This window comes from Cebidichthys violaceus, unplaced genomic scaffold, assembly GCF_023349555.1.
Source record: "Cebidichthys violaceus isolate CVI_PGR_0920_01 unplaced genomic scaffold, fCebVio1.0.p SCAF_6, whole genome shotgun sequence".
Classification (NCBI taxonomy): Eukaryota; Metazoa; Chordata; class Actinopteri; order Perciformes; family Stichaeidae; genus Cebidichthys; species Cebidichthys violaceus.
In genome coordinates, this window is record NW_027176816.1 from 14,425,681 (window position 1) to 14,438,714 (window position 13,034).

Consider the following 13,034-nt stretch of genomic DNA (forward strand, 5'->3'; position numbering starts at 1 on the left):
CCATACTCTTAAAATGCATGTATGCATACATGGTAAATTATTACCCCATTGATATTGCAAAGAAAGCAATTTAATTAGTTAACGAGCTAATTTTATAATTGTGCATATTATATTTTAATTCCCCTAAAAAAATGAATATTCCATGTTAAATGTGTTGCCCGTGGGGAAATCCGATAAAACATTCTTATGAAAAAAAAAAAAGTTTACTTTCAACATACATACATACATATTAACATTCAACATTGTCAAAAATGTGCATTCATTTCAATCAACTCAACTAAATTCAGACGCTCATACTATTGCGTGAGGTTTGTCTAGGCCTATGTTATGTGCACGATGTCATGTGCACGATCGAGTGTTTCATTTTTAGAGTCCGGGTCAGTTTCATTAAAAAATGATACAAACATCGTCTTTACAACGTTTTCACGAACCCACACGAGGATAAAACTGCGTTGCTTGCATTCGAGCTGGAGAAGAATCGGCGAGTGTAAATGCAGCACGGTGTCATTGACGCCCACCACACGGCATCACTGCTTCGGGCACTAGGGAGCTCTCTGTTTTTTTGGGGTTTCCCACGCTGCCCCAGCTAATGCACAGTCTTGGGTGGCAGGCGGTCTGTGAGAGGGAACAGACTTTAACACAACACCGGCAAGACAACCGGCAGGTGGAGGTGGGAGACGCACTGTTTGCCTTTTCCTCCCAGCATAAACAGAACGTAACTGGGTTTAGCTTCAGGCTCGGTGCGGCACAATGTAGCCTGAGTTACTTCTGTGTGTCTTTCGCCCAATGGGTTGACATCGCTCGTGGGGCACGTAGCTAACGTTAGCCAAGAGAGCTAGCAAGGTTCTAAATAAGTTTACCACCATACTTTGAATGTGCCTGTGCGCGCGCATGTGTGTTAGACATGGGTATAAAAAGAGCGGCTGGTGGCACTCGGTGGCACTTTGTGGGGTCTTAAGTTACCCCAAACATCTGTCCAGAGATCAGCCAGTTTACAGCTAATGTTTGTTGTGAAGTGATCGTTACGGTAGGATATGGGGGCCGGGGGGTATTCTGGACTTTCAGAATGTAGCTAGTTAACTTAAATTTGAATTTGCCCCCTAATCTGTCAAGTTACGAATTTATATTGCGAATTGTTGAACTTTTTCATCACGTTGGATGAGATGGTACTTTGTCAACAATATTCGACACACTTTTTAATAGGCTGTCGGTTATACGTTCCTTCCCATGTAAAAAAAAAAAGGTTGCTCTCATGTTGTCTAAGTAACGTTATAGCTGAAGATCTCATTATTGACGGAAATATTTGTTTTATGTATTTTTTTTCTTCGCAGTATAATTTGCCAGCATGGTTAACCAGGTTCAGCGAGCGGACGGGAGTTTGCAGTCATGCAAGAGCGACTCCAGCGGGGCCAGCAACAGCGGGGAGAGCTCCAAGGAGAGCTCCCGGTGCTCCACGCCAGTGCTGGACGCAGACCGCTCCGACAGGCTGCGGGACAAGATGCGGAGGAGGATGGAGTCCGGAGACCGCTGGTTCTCGCTGGAGTTCTTTCCTCCCCGCACCGCCAGTGGAGCTGTCAACCTCATCTCAAGGCATGTGAAATCAAAAAAAAAGCTGAACCCAACTACATGGTTAAAGGATTTGGTGAGAAGTTGTCAGGCTATTTAATGAATAACGTGGTATTGGCACAAACTCCACATACTCTGATAGTCTAGTTCAACACTGGTAGACCAGTAGCTCCAAGATGATTTTTGTAATCCTTGCAGCAACATTTTAGATAGCTTAGTTAGCTTGTATGTTACAGTAGCCCATTGTTATATATTTTTTTAAATAAACCTTTATATAACCTTACTTATAGTAAGTCGCTTTGGATAAAAGCGTCTGCTAAATGACTGTAATGTAATGTAAGTCCCGTTGAGATTTAAAAATCAATTTTTCATACACGTAAACCATTAAAACATACAATATCAATAAGACAATTACAATCATCACATTAACACTTGTCACCCAAGAAAAAAGACATCTGGACTATTTGTTTTGTCATTTTTCTTCAGATTCGACCGTATGGGCACCGGGGGGCCCCTGTTCATTGACATCACCTGGCATCCAGCAGGGGACCCGGGCTCAGACAAGGAAACCTCCTCTTTGATGATTGCCAGCACAGCGGTCAATTATTGTGGCCTGGAGAGCATCCTCCACTTGACCTGCTGCAACCAGAGCAAAGAGAAGATCACTGGCTATCTGGCCAAAGCTAAGCACCTGGGCCTCAAGAACATCATGGCACTAAGGGGAGGTAGGAGAGATGGCGCATGTTTACATTCTGTAAATCCCCCTGTAGGAGGGGTTGTGCTATCAACAAGGAGTTGTTTGCTCCATTGTTTCTTCCGGTTTCCGTTCACAACAGAGTAGCTCACTTGCTTCTGCCAGCCCTTCTTAGTGAAGAGGAGAGGAACGGTAGCTTTGCCTGAAGAGTGTGGTGTAGAAATGTACTGTTGAAGGCAGGCTGCTGCTTCATTTCTTTAGTGCACTTTTAAATTTTACTTTGTGTTGTGCTTCCAGTGTTTTAGCGGAGGTCAATGGGCCGCTTTTGACAGCTGGTATAACTAACAATAGATTTATATAGATTAGGCTTTATATTTCCCTGTCCTGCTGATTTGTTAGAGATGAGCCTTGGAGATCCTTTTAACATGTGGTATTCTGACCTCTCCACAGACCCAGTGGGAGCAGACTGGGAGGAAGAGGAGGAAGGCTTCAACTACGCCACCGACCTTGTTAAACATATCCGATCAGAGTTCGAGGACTACTTTGACATCTGTGTTGCTGGTATGTTCTCAGCCTCCAGATCAGTGGAGGGCAGTTTAAGTGGAACTCCATTTGAAGCGTCAGTCAGTGATTTTGATCTGTCTGTATGTCCAGGCTACCCCACAGGCCACCCAGAGGCAGAGAGCTATGAGGAGGATCTCCGACACCTGAAGGAGAAGGTGGACGCCGGAGCAGACTTCATCATCTCCCAGCTGTTCTTCAGGGCAGACACTTTCCTGAAGTTCCTGGATGACTGCAGGGCGATTGGTATCACCTGTCCCATCCTACCTGGAATCTTCCCCATTCAGGTGAGTCACTGCTGCTTCCAGGAACAGTAATACTGTTCTCATTGCTGCTGAACATAAACAATACTGAGAAGAGTCCTACTGAGAAAAGCATGTCCATCCTGTTTTGCATAGCTCCGTATTCTCTTTGTTGTTTTGGTCGTCACTCCCTTTGTTTGTGCAAGCAGAGTTTGGCCAATTAAAGATCAAGGATTGTTAAACATTTTTCTCACAACTCAAATTTCCTTTTAGTTCTCTGTCTCCCACACATTAATATACTGTGAGGATCAAATGTGTTGCTCAGCTTCAGTAATTAGGTGAAATAAAATGAAGAGTACATTGGCAGACTAAATCTAGAAGATTGTACAGTTGCTAATATGTTATCAGTCGGGTAAATAACAATAGGTGGATTAATTATCAGCAGTTTATCATGTGAAAATGTTGTGATTGAGGACAGGCTGAACAGGGCTTTGTTTGAGAGAAAGCAGGAGAACATTGATAAAGTGTTGCCAATAGCCTCATTTCAAAGAGTTCCTTGTGCTGCTGCTGCTGTAGGACTTTGTTTCGTTGTCCTCTACTTTGTCTTTCTACTTGTTTTTAAACTTCCCAGAATTTGATTCAGAGTAATGGTGAACTGATGAATTTGCTGGCTTTATATGAGCTTATCTCAAAAACTCTCAGATATCTGGGTAGCCCGACATCATTTCCTGTGTGCAACCTGAAGGTTTTACCCCAGAGGACATTGTCATGGCATCTGCCTAACCCCCAACTTGTCATAACCCGGCTCCTAGGTCATGATAAGTACGGAAATGGACACAGTGGATGACAGTTCATTAAATATATTTATTACAATGACGTAAACAACTAAAAAAGTGCTCACCACAAACCTGAAAAAAAGTCTTAAAGACTCCATAGATTTAAGATGCAGTGAGGCCAAATTCTTACCTGCAGCCAACCTCTCTATGTGTACCCTTAAAGAAAAGTGTTATCAATTTGTTTCAAACAGACCATCCACTGGCATTAAGCTGGGCTTTACCTGTTCCTCTGCAGGGTTACCAGTCTCTGCGTCAGCTCGTCAAGCTGTCGAAGCTGGAGATACCAGAGGAGATCACCAGAGTCATCGAGCCCATCAAAGATAACGACGCTGCTATCCGTAACTACGGAGTCCAGCAGGCGGTGGAGATGTGCCGCGTGCTGCTGGACAGCGGCAAGGTACCAGGCCTCCACTTCTACACGCTGAACCGAGAGGTCGCCATCATGGAGGTTCTCCGACAGCTGGGCCTTTGGATAGAGGACCCCAGGTCAGTCATCCCGCTGCCTGCTTATAGGTGCTTTGAGCCAAAGTCAGAGGTAGTTGGGGAGTTTTAAGAAAGGAAATGCCATAGATCTCTTCCTATTGGTAAAAACTAGAAACATTTCCTGCAGGGTCCTAGTATCGACAAAATACTACAAGTACAACAGAGCAGAGTGATGTCATGACAAACCAGTAGAAAGACTGCATGGTGATCTGTTGCACTGGAGATCCTGTCAATGTTTACGGTAATATCAATGTTCCACTCTGGTTATAAAACATGAGACCTACAGCAGCTAGATAATTAACGCAGCCTCTGTTCAGTCCAGATTACTTTTTAACCCTTTTCGATCACATCACTGGTCATATTGGGGACCAGTTTAACAATATAATAATAAATATGCGGGGAAAAAAGACAAATAAAATTTATTTATTTTTTTTAATTTTTTTTATGTCAAAATCCAATCATCTTTTCTCCCTGTAGAACACAATGAAATGTGCTTACGTAAGCTAGTACCAATTATTTCCACCAGTAATATGATGACGTCCATCCATCCCTCATAATGAAACTTTTAGCTACATTGGAGGTGTGTGTGTGGAGCCTCAGTTTTCTGTAGGTCCATATCACACTACACTGTAACCCCGTCCACTTTTAATGGTCTACTTCCATGTCACTGGGACTTTAAATGTTACATGTTGTTATTATTTATTTATAAGAACAAATATATTAGTAACATTACTTTTTAATTCAATGCTAATTCACATATTTTCCCTGATATGTAACATACAGCTTTTATTATTGGTTATCATTACGTCAGTTTGTATTTCTGTTTCTTTATATTCTTGTGCTGCCTTAAGTTCTTGGAACAGTAACTGCTGCAGTAAATTAACTTGAAATCAATAATTTCATCATATTCCATCAGACATGCTGCTCTCTGTATCCTGAACCCCGCCTCTATCATAGTTCGATTGGAAAGTCATCCAGGATCAGCATTGTTAGGATGAGTGAAGCCAGGTATCTCAAAGAGCCTGAGCAGCTCCTTGTTTGCCTTGATTCAAAGTGGTTCAGTGTTTCAGAGCTTGTGTTCTCTGCCAGGCGGCCTCTTCCCTGGGCAGTGAGTGCTCATCCCAAACGGAAGGTAGAAGATGTCCGACCCATCTTCTGGGCATCCAGGCCCAAGAGCTACATCTACAGGACCCAGGACTGGGACGAGTTCCCCAACGGCAGATGGTACAAATGCACATGAACTCAAAAGATTCTATCTCCTTGTTAATGTGGTTTATGTGCTAGTGAAGAATGATGAAGCCTACTGTCAAATGACTAAAAGGTGTCCTGTCGTTGATGTCTTCAGGGGAAATTCGTCATCTCCAGCCTTTGGCGAGTTAAATGACTACTACCTGTTCTACTTAAAGAGCAAGTCATCCAAAGATGCTCTGCTGCAGATGTGGGGCAATGAGCTGATGAATGAAGAGAGCGTCTATGAGGTCTTCACCTGCTACATCACTGCCCAACCAAACTGCAACGGACACAAGGTAGGCCAGCTTGCTCTGCCCATGACTTCTAACATTCCTCAGAGGGAGCATTGATGACATGTGTTCTGCTGTGTCCTTGTTACTTAGTCTAAGTTAGTCTGAATGTGGACTTTAGTGAGAGCTGAAAGATGAGGAAAACATACAGATGTTGTTGGGTGGTATGATGATAGAGATTGAGACATTAATATCCTGTTAATTCTCATCCAACTAACTTGGCTCTCGGAACACAGTTTGATAAGCTAATCCTGGATAAAGTTATGTTGAACAGTGTGCTTCTAAAGCAGTAGACATGCAAAACCACGATCAGTGCTACGATTAGTTAAGCAGATTCAACTTTAAATTATATCAAAAAGTTTATCTTGGTGAACATTTTCCAATTTAGTTGCAACCTAGAATTAAAATGGATTTTTTTCTTGTTGTATTTTATATAATCGACCTTCACAAAGTAGTCACACTTGTGAAAAGTAAATAAATAAGAAAAAGGTTCAAAACAAAAAAATGGAGCATGCGTATGAACTCACCCCAATTGTTGTCAGATGAACAGAGCACCATCTAATTTACTATTATAAAATTGAAAAAATATGACACCACGAAGAGAGGACCAATACTCACATTTATCAGAGAGGCAACAAAGAGACCACAGATAACCCTGAAGGAGCTGGAGAGCTCCACAGTATCCATCCACAGCACCAGCTTAAGCCGCCCACTCCACAGAGCTGGGCTTTATGTTTTATTAAGAGTGGCCAGAAAATAGACACTGCTTAAAGAAGAAAAAAAACATGTTTGGAGGTCACCAAAATTCATATGGGAGGCTCCAAACATGTTTTTGCCTTGTTGGTCTTTTATCAGAGGCTGAACCGATTTTAGCTTCTGTTTCTAAAGATGAACCAGACAGTGATCAGACGACCACAGCAGTACGGGGACAAGATCATTTGGCGTCCTTCAATGTTGTTACTATTCAAAAGTTACTATTCAAAAGATTGTAACCAGAGAAGAGGAGCAGAAAAGTGAATTAACAAACTTTCAATTGAATTCATTTTGTAGAGCCCAAAATCACAAATTTGCCTCAGAGGGCTTTACAATCTGTACACATATGACATCCTCTGTCCCAGAACCCTCACATGGTTGCAGGAAAAACTCCCCCAAAAACCCTTTAACGGGGGAAAAAAAGGAAGAAACCTTAGGGAGAACAACAGAGAAGGGATTCCTCTATCAGGATGGACAGAAGTGTGATACATTTTGTGTACAGAATGAACAACATCTGCTTCCTGTCTTGATGCTGAGCTAGGCTAACCATGTCCTGACCCCAGCTCTGTACACATGAGACGGATGTGCTGCTGAAAATCTCACTCTCCGAAAGAGAGCAGTGCTTCCCAAAATGTCATCCCATAGTTATGTAGCATCAACTGTCTTCAAATGAGACAGGACACCGTGTTGATCACAGGCTAAGGTTTGCACTGCTGCTAGGTGATGTGTTTGCCATGGAATGACGAGCCTCTAGCCCCAGAGACCAACCTGCTAAAGGACGAGCTGGAGAAGGTGAACAGACGAGGTGTCCTCACCATCAACTCGCAGCCCAACATCAACGGCAAACCCTCCGCAGACCCCATCGCAGGCTGGGGACCTGCAGGAGGCTACGTCTTCCAGAAGGTAGGAGCACTTTCGCTTGGGGGGGGGGGCGGGTTATCAACATATATTGATATGCTGTCTTGTTTGAAATCCAACAGGCCTATCTGGAGTTCTTCACTTCCAGTGAAAATGTGACCGCTCTCCTCGAAGTACTAAAGAAGTATGAGCCCCGTGTCAACTACCACATTGTTAATGTGCACGTAAGTGTGACCAGAAAGCATCATCATTGTGTGTGAATTTGTGTTATTGAAATTGTGTTATTAATATGTCCCAATGAATGTTTGGTGTGCAGGGCCGAAACCTGACCAACGCCCCCGACATGCAGCCCAACGCGGTGACGTGGGGGATCTTCCCCGGCAGGGAGATAGTTCAGCCTACTGTAGTGGACCCAGACAGCTTCATGTATTGGAAGGTAAGACGGTGATTGTCCTGCTGACGTGCAGGAATTCAGGAATGTTCTGCAGCTTTTGCAGGGGAAAAAAGCTCCAAAAACACAGACTGTGGTGGTGGTTGTTTTCTCTACTGTTGATGGAAGTACCATCATCGCTCAAATGTTATGTGTCCATCCTAATGATGAAGGTGTGCCTTTTTTGTAATGAGTGGAACCACACTGACTTAAAGGAATAGTTGAAGAATATGAACGTCTTCAGGCAAACTCACAATGAGCCAAGGATGTAGTTTAAATACCTTATTTAGTTAGGTTATTAGTTCAATTATAATTTAGTCTGTTAGTTAATCTAGTTAAAAAGTACTGCAAGAGAACGGCGACCGGCTTCGACCCACACTGGGTCCTCCTCAGAGCGTCTCTCTGATACGCCCTAAACCTGGGGGACCAAATTATGCAGATCTTTTTTTTAAAATAAACTAGGATATTGCCTGAGCACCGCACATTGCACATCCTAGTTAAAACACTGCATGTCGACTAAATTTAGTGAAACGATGTCTGGCACAGAAACCAATTTCTTACCATTTCTGTTTGTCATATCTTAATACTAGACAGATTTACATCTTACAGTTACATTTGCATCGTAATCTTTTAAGACCACGAACAGAAACCAATATTTGGAGATTTCTGGCTGTTTTAACTTTACTAAATTACAGATCTACACATAACATCTAGTATTTAAAGTAGGAACTTAGGCCATGCAAAAGCAGCAGATCCAGAAATACTTTTTTCAATATGTGGACACACCAATAAACTACTGTAATGTCAAACAGTTAAGTACGCTGCGTAGATATGTTGATGGAAAATCAATTTTCTATCACATGGGGTTTTCTGGTCAACAAACAGATTTCCTTGCAGTGAAACTGGTTGAAAACTGCATTCACAATTGTTTGGCCAGTGACTCCTTATGTTTTTCTGTATATATGGGCCACAACCTGAAATGTTTGCCACCCCTGCCCTGAGCTAATAAAGGCATTTTGACTACATCCTTGGCTCGCTGCTAGTGTGCCTAAAGTAAGTCCAGGGGGAGTTTTGTACTTCAACAGTACCAACACAAAGATGATCTAAACATTTGTTCTGTGAGATGTTTGTTGTTGTTTTATTAGAATAACCGGTGTCTGGCAAACTGCTGTTGCTTGAATAAGAAATGGCAATACAAAATAAAATGTCATGTAGTTTAACTCTGTTGACAGGTTAGGACTCCTCTGAGCGATCAGCACTGATGGGAGGGTTTGAGATATTCTGGTCAGGTTGAGATCCCTGCTCACACTGATAAATACTGGCCCGAACAAAATGTTATCAGAAGCACAATGTGTTTGACACTAGCAGTTTTAGGACTATTCGATGTCCTCTGACCGGCCTACCAGATGTCCCCTTCGTCAAACCTGTCCCCATGTTTCCCTCAGGACGAGGCCTTCGCCTTGTGGATCGAGCAGTGGGCGAAGCTGTACGAAGACGAGTCTCCTTCACGCATGATCATCAAGTACATCCACGACAACTACTTCCTGGTCAACCTGGTGGACAATGACTTTCCTCTGGAGAGCTGTCTGTGGCAGGTCATCGATGATATGTTCAAGATGCTCGATGCACCTCCAGAGCCTGAAGATGGAACAGTCTCTGAATAAAATAAAACAAAATCTGTTTTTAGGGACAGAAAGAACACTATGGAATTGTTGATATTCTATGCATTGCTTAAAAAAAGCTGCTACTTACAATACAGAGCATAGCATAGAGTAAGAAGTGTACCTCGTGGTATTTTTTTAAAGATTTTTTAAAGAGTTTATGAATTTAACATTGGAGTGAATTGAAAATGGATGCGTACTGTCTCACCTAACCAAAATGTGAAACACTGCATCTCTTTGACCTCCATGATCGGTAGCTTCATCCTCTGCAGCACTCCCTGCTGATAAGATACACCTGTGCTCATACAGGTTAGGGGTTGACCCAGTCAACTTTCCTTATGGACAGATAAGGAACTGAAAAACAACCAATAAGACAAATAACCCTCTTTAAATGAATTGTGGCCACGCAAGAGTTTTTTACTAAATGTTTTTATTTTCATAGTTTAAATGCTGTATTTGAATTAGATTTTGAATGATGTGGACTGTTGTGGTATAAACCTAATGTAGAGACGTGAGATGTTGTGTATGAGTGAATTCATGATGATGCTATGAAAGTAAGAGTTACACCGTCGGATGTGAGCTGCTGATGACTCTATTGTACCAGGGACATAGTTGCATATCTGCCCTCTGCCTTAACATGTTTTATATGTAAGTCATATTTATTTGTTATGCCAGCTCTCTAAAGCATTAAATAGTTTTTCTATACAATCTGCTTATCTAGTGTTTTCTTGTTTCCCTTATTAACAGTACATGAACAGTTGTTATTATAGAGATGTAAGTTAAAGTATATCATGAGAAACAAACAAGCTAGCCTAGCATCTTGATGAGGCTGTTCTAAGGCACAGTGGTGCTAACAGTCTGAAAAGGACTGCTAATGGACATATAATGTTTTACCATCATTGGCACCTTGAATATTGGTAAGCTAACATAGGCTAATTAGTTCTAAACAACAAGAATGGCCAGGGCGGAGCCAGACAGTGTAAATATTGGGGGCTCAGTCCAAACCTGGGACTCTACATCATTCAGAAAAACATGATCGTTTCCAGGAGAGAAAATCATCCTGTCGAGGCCGTGTCCTACTGATTATCTTTTCGTTCTCCAATTGTCATCAGCATTGCCAAATGATAACTCATTTTCACTACTGACATTTAAAAAGTGTTATTACTTTAAGTCTTCATATAGTGTATTTGGCATTAGCAGCATCACTAATCTTGAAACTTGTTTTTGTACTAGGCTGCAGTAGAGTTCACACAATGAATGCTTAGCTGAGAAATCTCGCAGTACATTATTTGATCTCCTTTCCTCCCCTATTCTTGATTTCTTTCACTATCTGCAGGCACACATTTAGCTCTGTGAAACACTTCCTTATGTCCACAGTCCATAAGATTTGCCCGTGACAGCTGTGGCTGATGGGTGTCACTAATTTTGACATAATGATGGTGCTAGAAAAGTGAAGGGATCCCCAAAGTCATTGCAATTCATTGTAAGGGAACATGAATGTGAAATACATTTAATGGGAAAACATCCAACAGTTGTTGATACACTTTCTAAGAATCTGCAAACTCAACACCTTTTGGCAAAAGTTGCTTTTTTAATACACAATCTGGCACAATTAAGTCCATTTCTACCTGCTTGTGGCACTAAAGCAAAAGACAGGAGATCGCAAATATCCGTAGGATTAATCCTTGGGGGACCATGAATGTACAGTTGTGGCCAAACGTAGTTTCATTTTCTTCAAGAAATGGTGTGTCATTTGAACGTTGTTTTCAAATAACACACCATTTCTTGAAGAAAATTGTCAAATAAAAATGTCTTTTGGTATATGCTTTTTTCTGTTTACAAAAAAAGCTGAAAAGAACACGGAGTCCTAGCTTATTCCACACAGAAATCCCAAAATGGCCTGAACAATATTGTAGGCACTATTTTTTTGAAGTTTCAAGAAATAATTAAATTTCAAGCAGGTGATTCACCTTGAACTCACTTGTGGAATCTAATAATCAGTCAACCAGTTTAGTGTTTTGTGTCACTGCGTGTACCACACAGAGCATGGAGAAAGTGAAAAAAGTAGAGAATTCTCAAGGCTACAAGTCCATCTCCAGAGAACCTGCTGTTCCGGTGTCCACCATGCGTAATGTTTTCAAGAAGATGACTTAGGAGAAAAGTTGACCAAAGACAGCACCAAAGGATTGTTGGAATGATGAAGAAAGGAGCTTGGACAACTGCAAAACAGATTCAAGCTGACCTTCAAACACAAGTTACAAACATTTCAACTTGCACCATCTGTCGCAAATCAATAAAAGGAGATTATATGGTTCTGGTTATTCTAAAAAAGAGAAAAACAAAAAAGCCTGGAGTTTGCCAAAAGACAACTGAACAAGACAATTCCTTCTTGGAGAAGGAGTTTTTTGGTTAGTTGCTCTATGCTTACAGAAACAATATCGAAGCCTTCATAGATAATGACACTATATCAACAGAAACATAGATGAGGTTCACAGATTTTTGTTTGTTTGTTTTGCTGCCTCTGCTTAGGGGATAAAACGCTTCCATAACCCACCCTTCCTTTGAGGGGCCCCGACCTCCAATACCTTGGGGTGATAGCAAGGTGAGTCCCCAGGAAAGTACATCATTGGGAAAGAGGACAGCAAGTCTCCCAGGCCACTTTCTGCCAAGAGGCTAGCTGGCTGCTGTACTCTTCCTTGTGCAATATTTCATCATCCAATCTTGCTCTGCATGCAAATATTGGCAGTGTCTGCTGTTTCCCAGTGACTCATTTAAAACTAGCATTTGTGTTCTTCATTCGAGGTCAGAGCTGGCCGTTTTAGACTTCCAATAAGGTGAAAGTTCAGCAGTACCATAAAACAGCTCTGACCAGAACAGACTGAAGTTTTATTATGGGCAGCAACTGTTTTATCCTCAGCCATGACCTCTGACCCTGTTTTCAGCTTTTGCTCTGTAAACCAAGCCACCAGCACAGCTGCTGCCTGTCTGTGGATAGGTCTACACAGCTGCTGCTGTTTCTTCTTACATTAACCATTCTATGTGTAGGACCTGGTCTGATATTTGTCAGTAACTAGATATCATATGTACTTATATTATATATATATATATATATATATATATATATATATATATATATATATATATATATATATATATATATATGTATGTATATATATATATATATATATATATATATATATATATATATATATATATATATATATATATATGTATATATATATATATATATATATATATATATATATACAGTTTGCCCTCTATCTGCACTGTTACAAATGCAATTCATCTTAAAACTTACAGCATCTATTTCTTAAAGATTACAAAACTACAAAATTACATTTCATACAGATCACGTTTCATTCAGATCACGTTTCATACAGATCACGTTTCATTCAGATCACGTTTCATT

General features: G+C 41.2%; 1 protein-coding gene across 3 annotated transcripts; it reads left to right on the forward strand.

Moving 5' to 3' along the window:
• The first annotated feature begins 363 nt into the window (after positions 1-363).
• mthfr (methylenetetrahydrofolate reductase (NAD(P)H)) lies at positions 364-10,316 on the forward strand. Of its 3 annotated transcripts, none has more exons than XM_068733735.1 (12): positions 364-670; positions 1,332-1,590; positions 2,053-2,291; positions 2,711-2,821; positions 2,915-3,108; positions 4,135-4,385; positions 5,472-5,606; positions 5,728-5,908; positions 7,376-7,558; positions 7,636-7,737; positions 7,830-7,949; positions 9,389-10,316. In XM_068733735.1, exons 2-12 carry the CDS (start codon positions 1,346-1,348, stop codon positions 9,605-9,607), a joined length of 1,980 nt encoding a protein of 659 aa, XP_068589836.1. In that variant the 5' UTR covers positions 364-670; positions 1,332-1,345; the 3' UTR covers positions 9,608-10,316. The 3 variants fall into 3 exon arrangements, with proteins under 3 accessions (XP_068589836.1, XP_068589838.1, XP_068589837.1); XM_068733737.1 differs by having other exon boundaries at positions 364-664; XM_068733736.1 differs by lacking the exon at positions 364-670 and adding an exon at positions 953-1,027.
• Positions 10,317-13,034: the final 2,718 nt, after the last annotated feature.

Coding starts and splice junctions, on each gene's coding strand:
- mthfr (XM_068733735.1), top strand. CDS start 1,346: ATGGTTAACCAGGTTCAGCGAGCGGACGGGAGTTTGCAGTCATGCAAG. Junction 5,607..5,727: donor GAGTTCCCCAACGGCAGATG/GTACAAATGCAC, acceptor TGATGTCTTCAG/GGGAAATTCGTCATCTCCAG. Junction 7,950..9,388: donor ACAGCTTCATGTATTGGAAG/GTAAGACGGTGA, acceptor TGTTTCCCTCAG/GACGAGGCCTTCGCCTTGTG.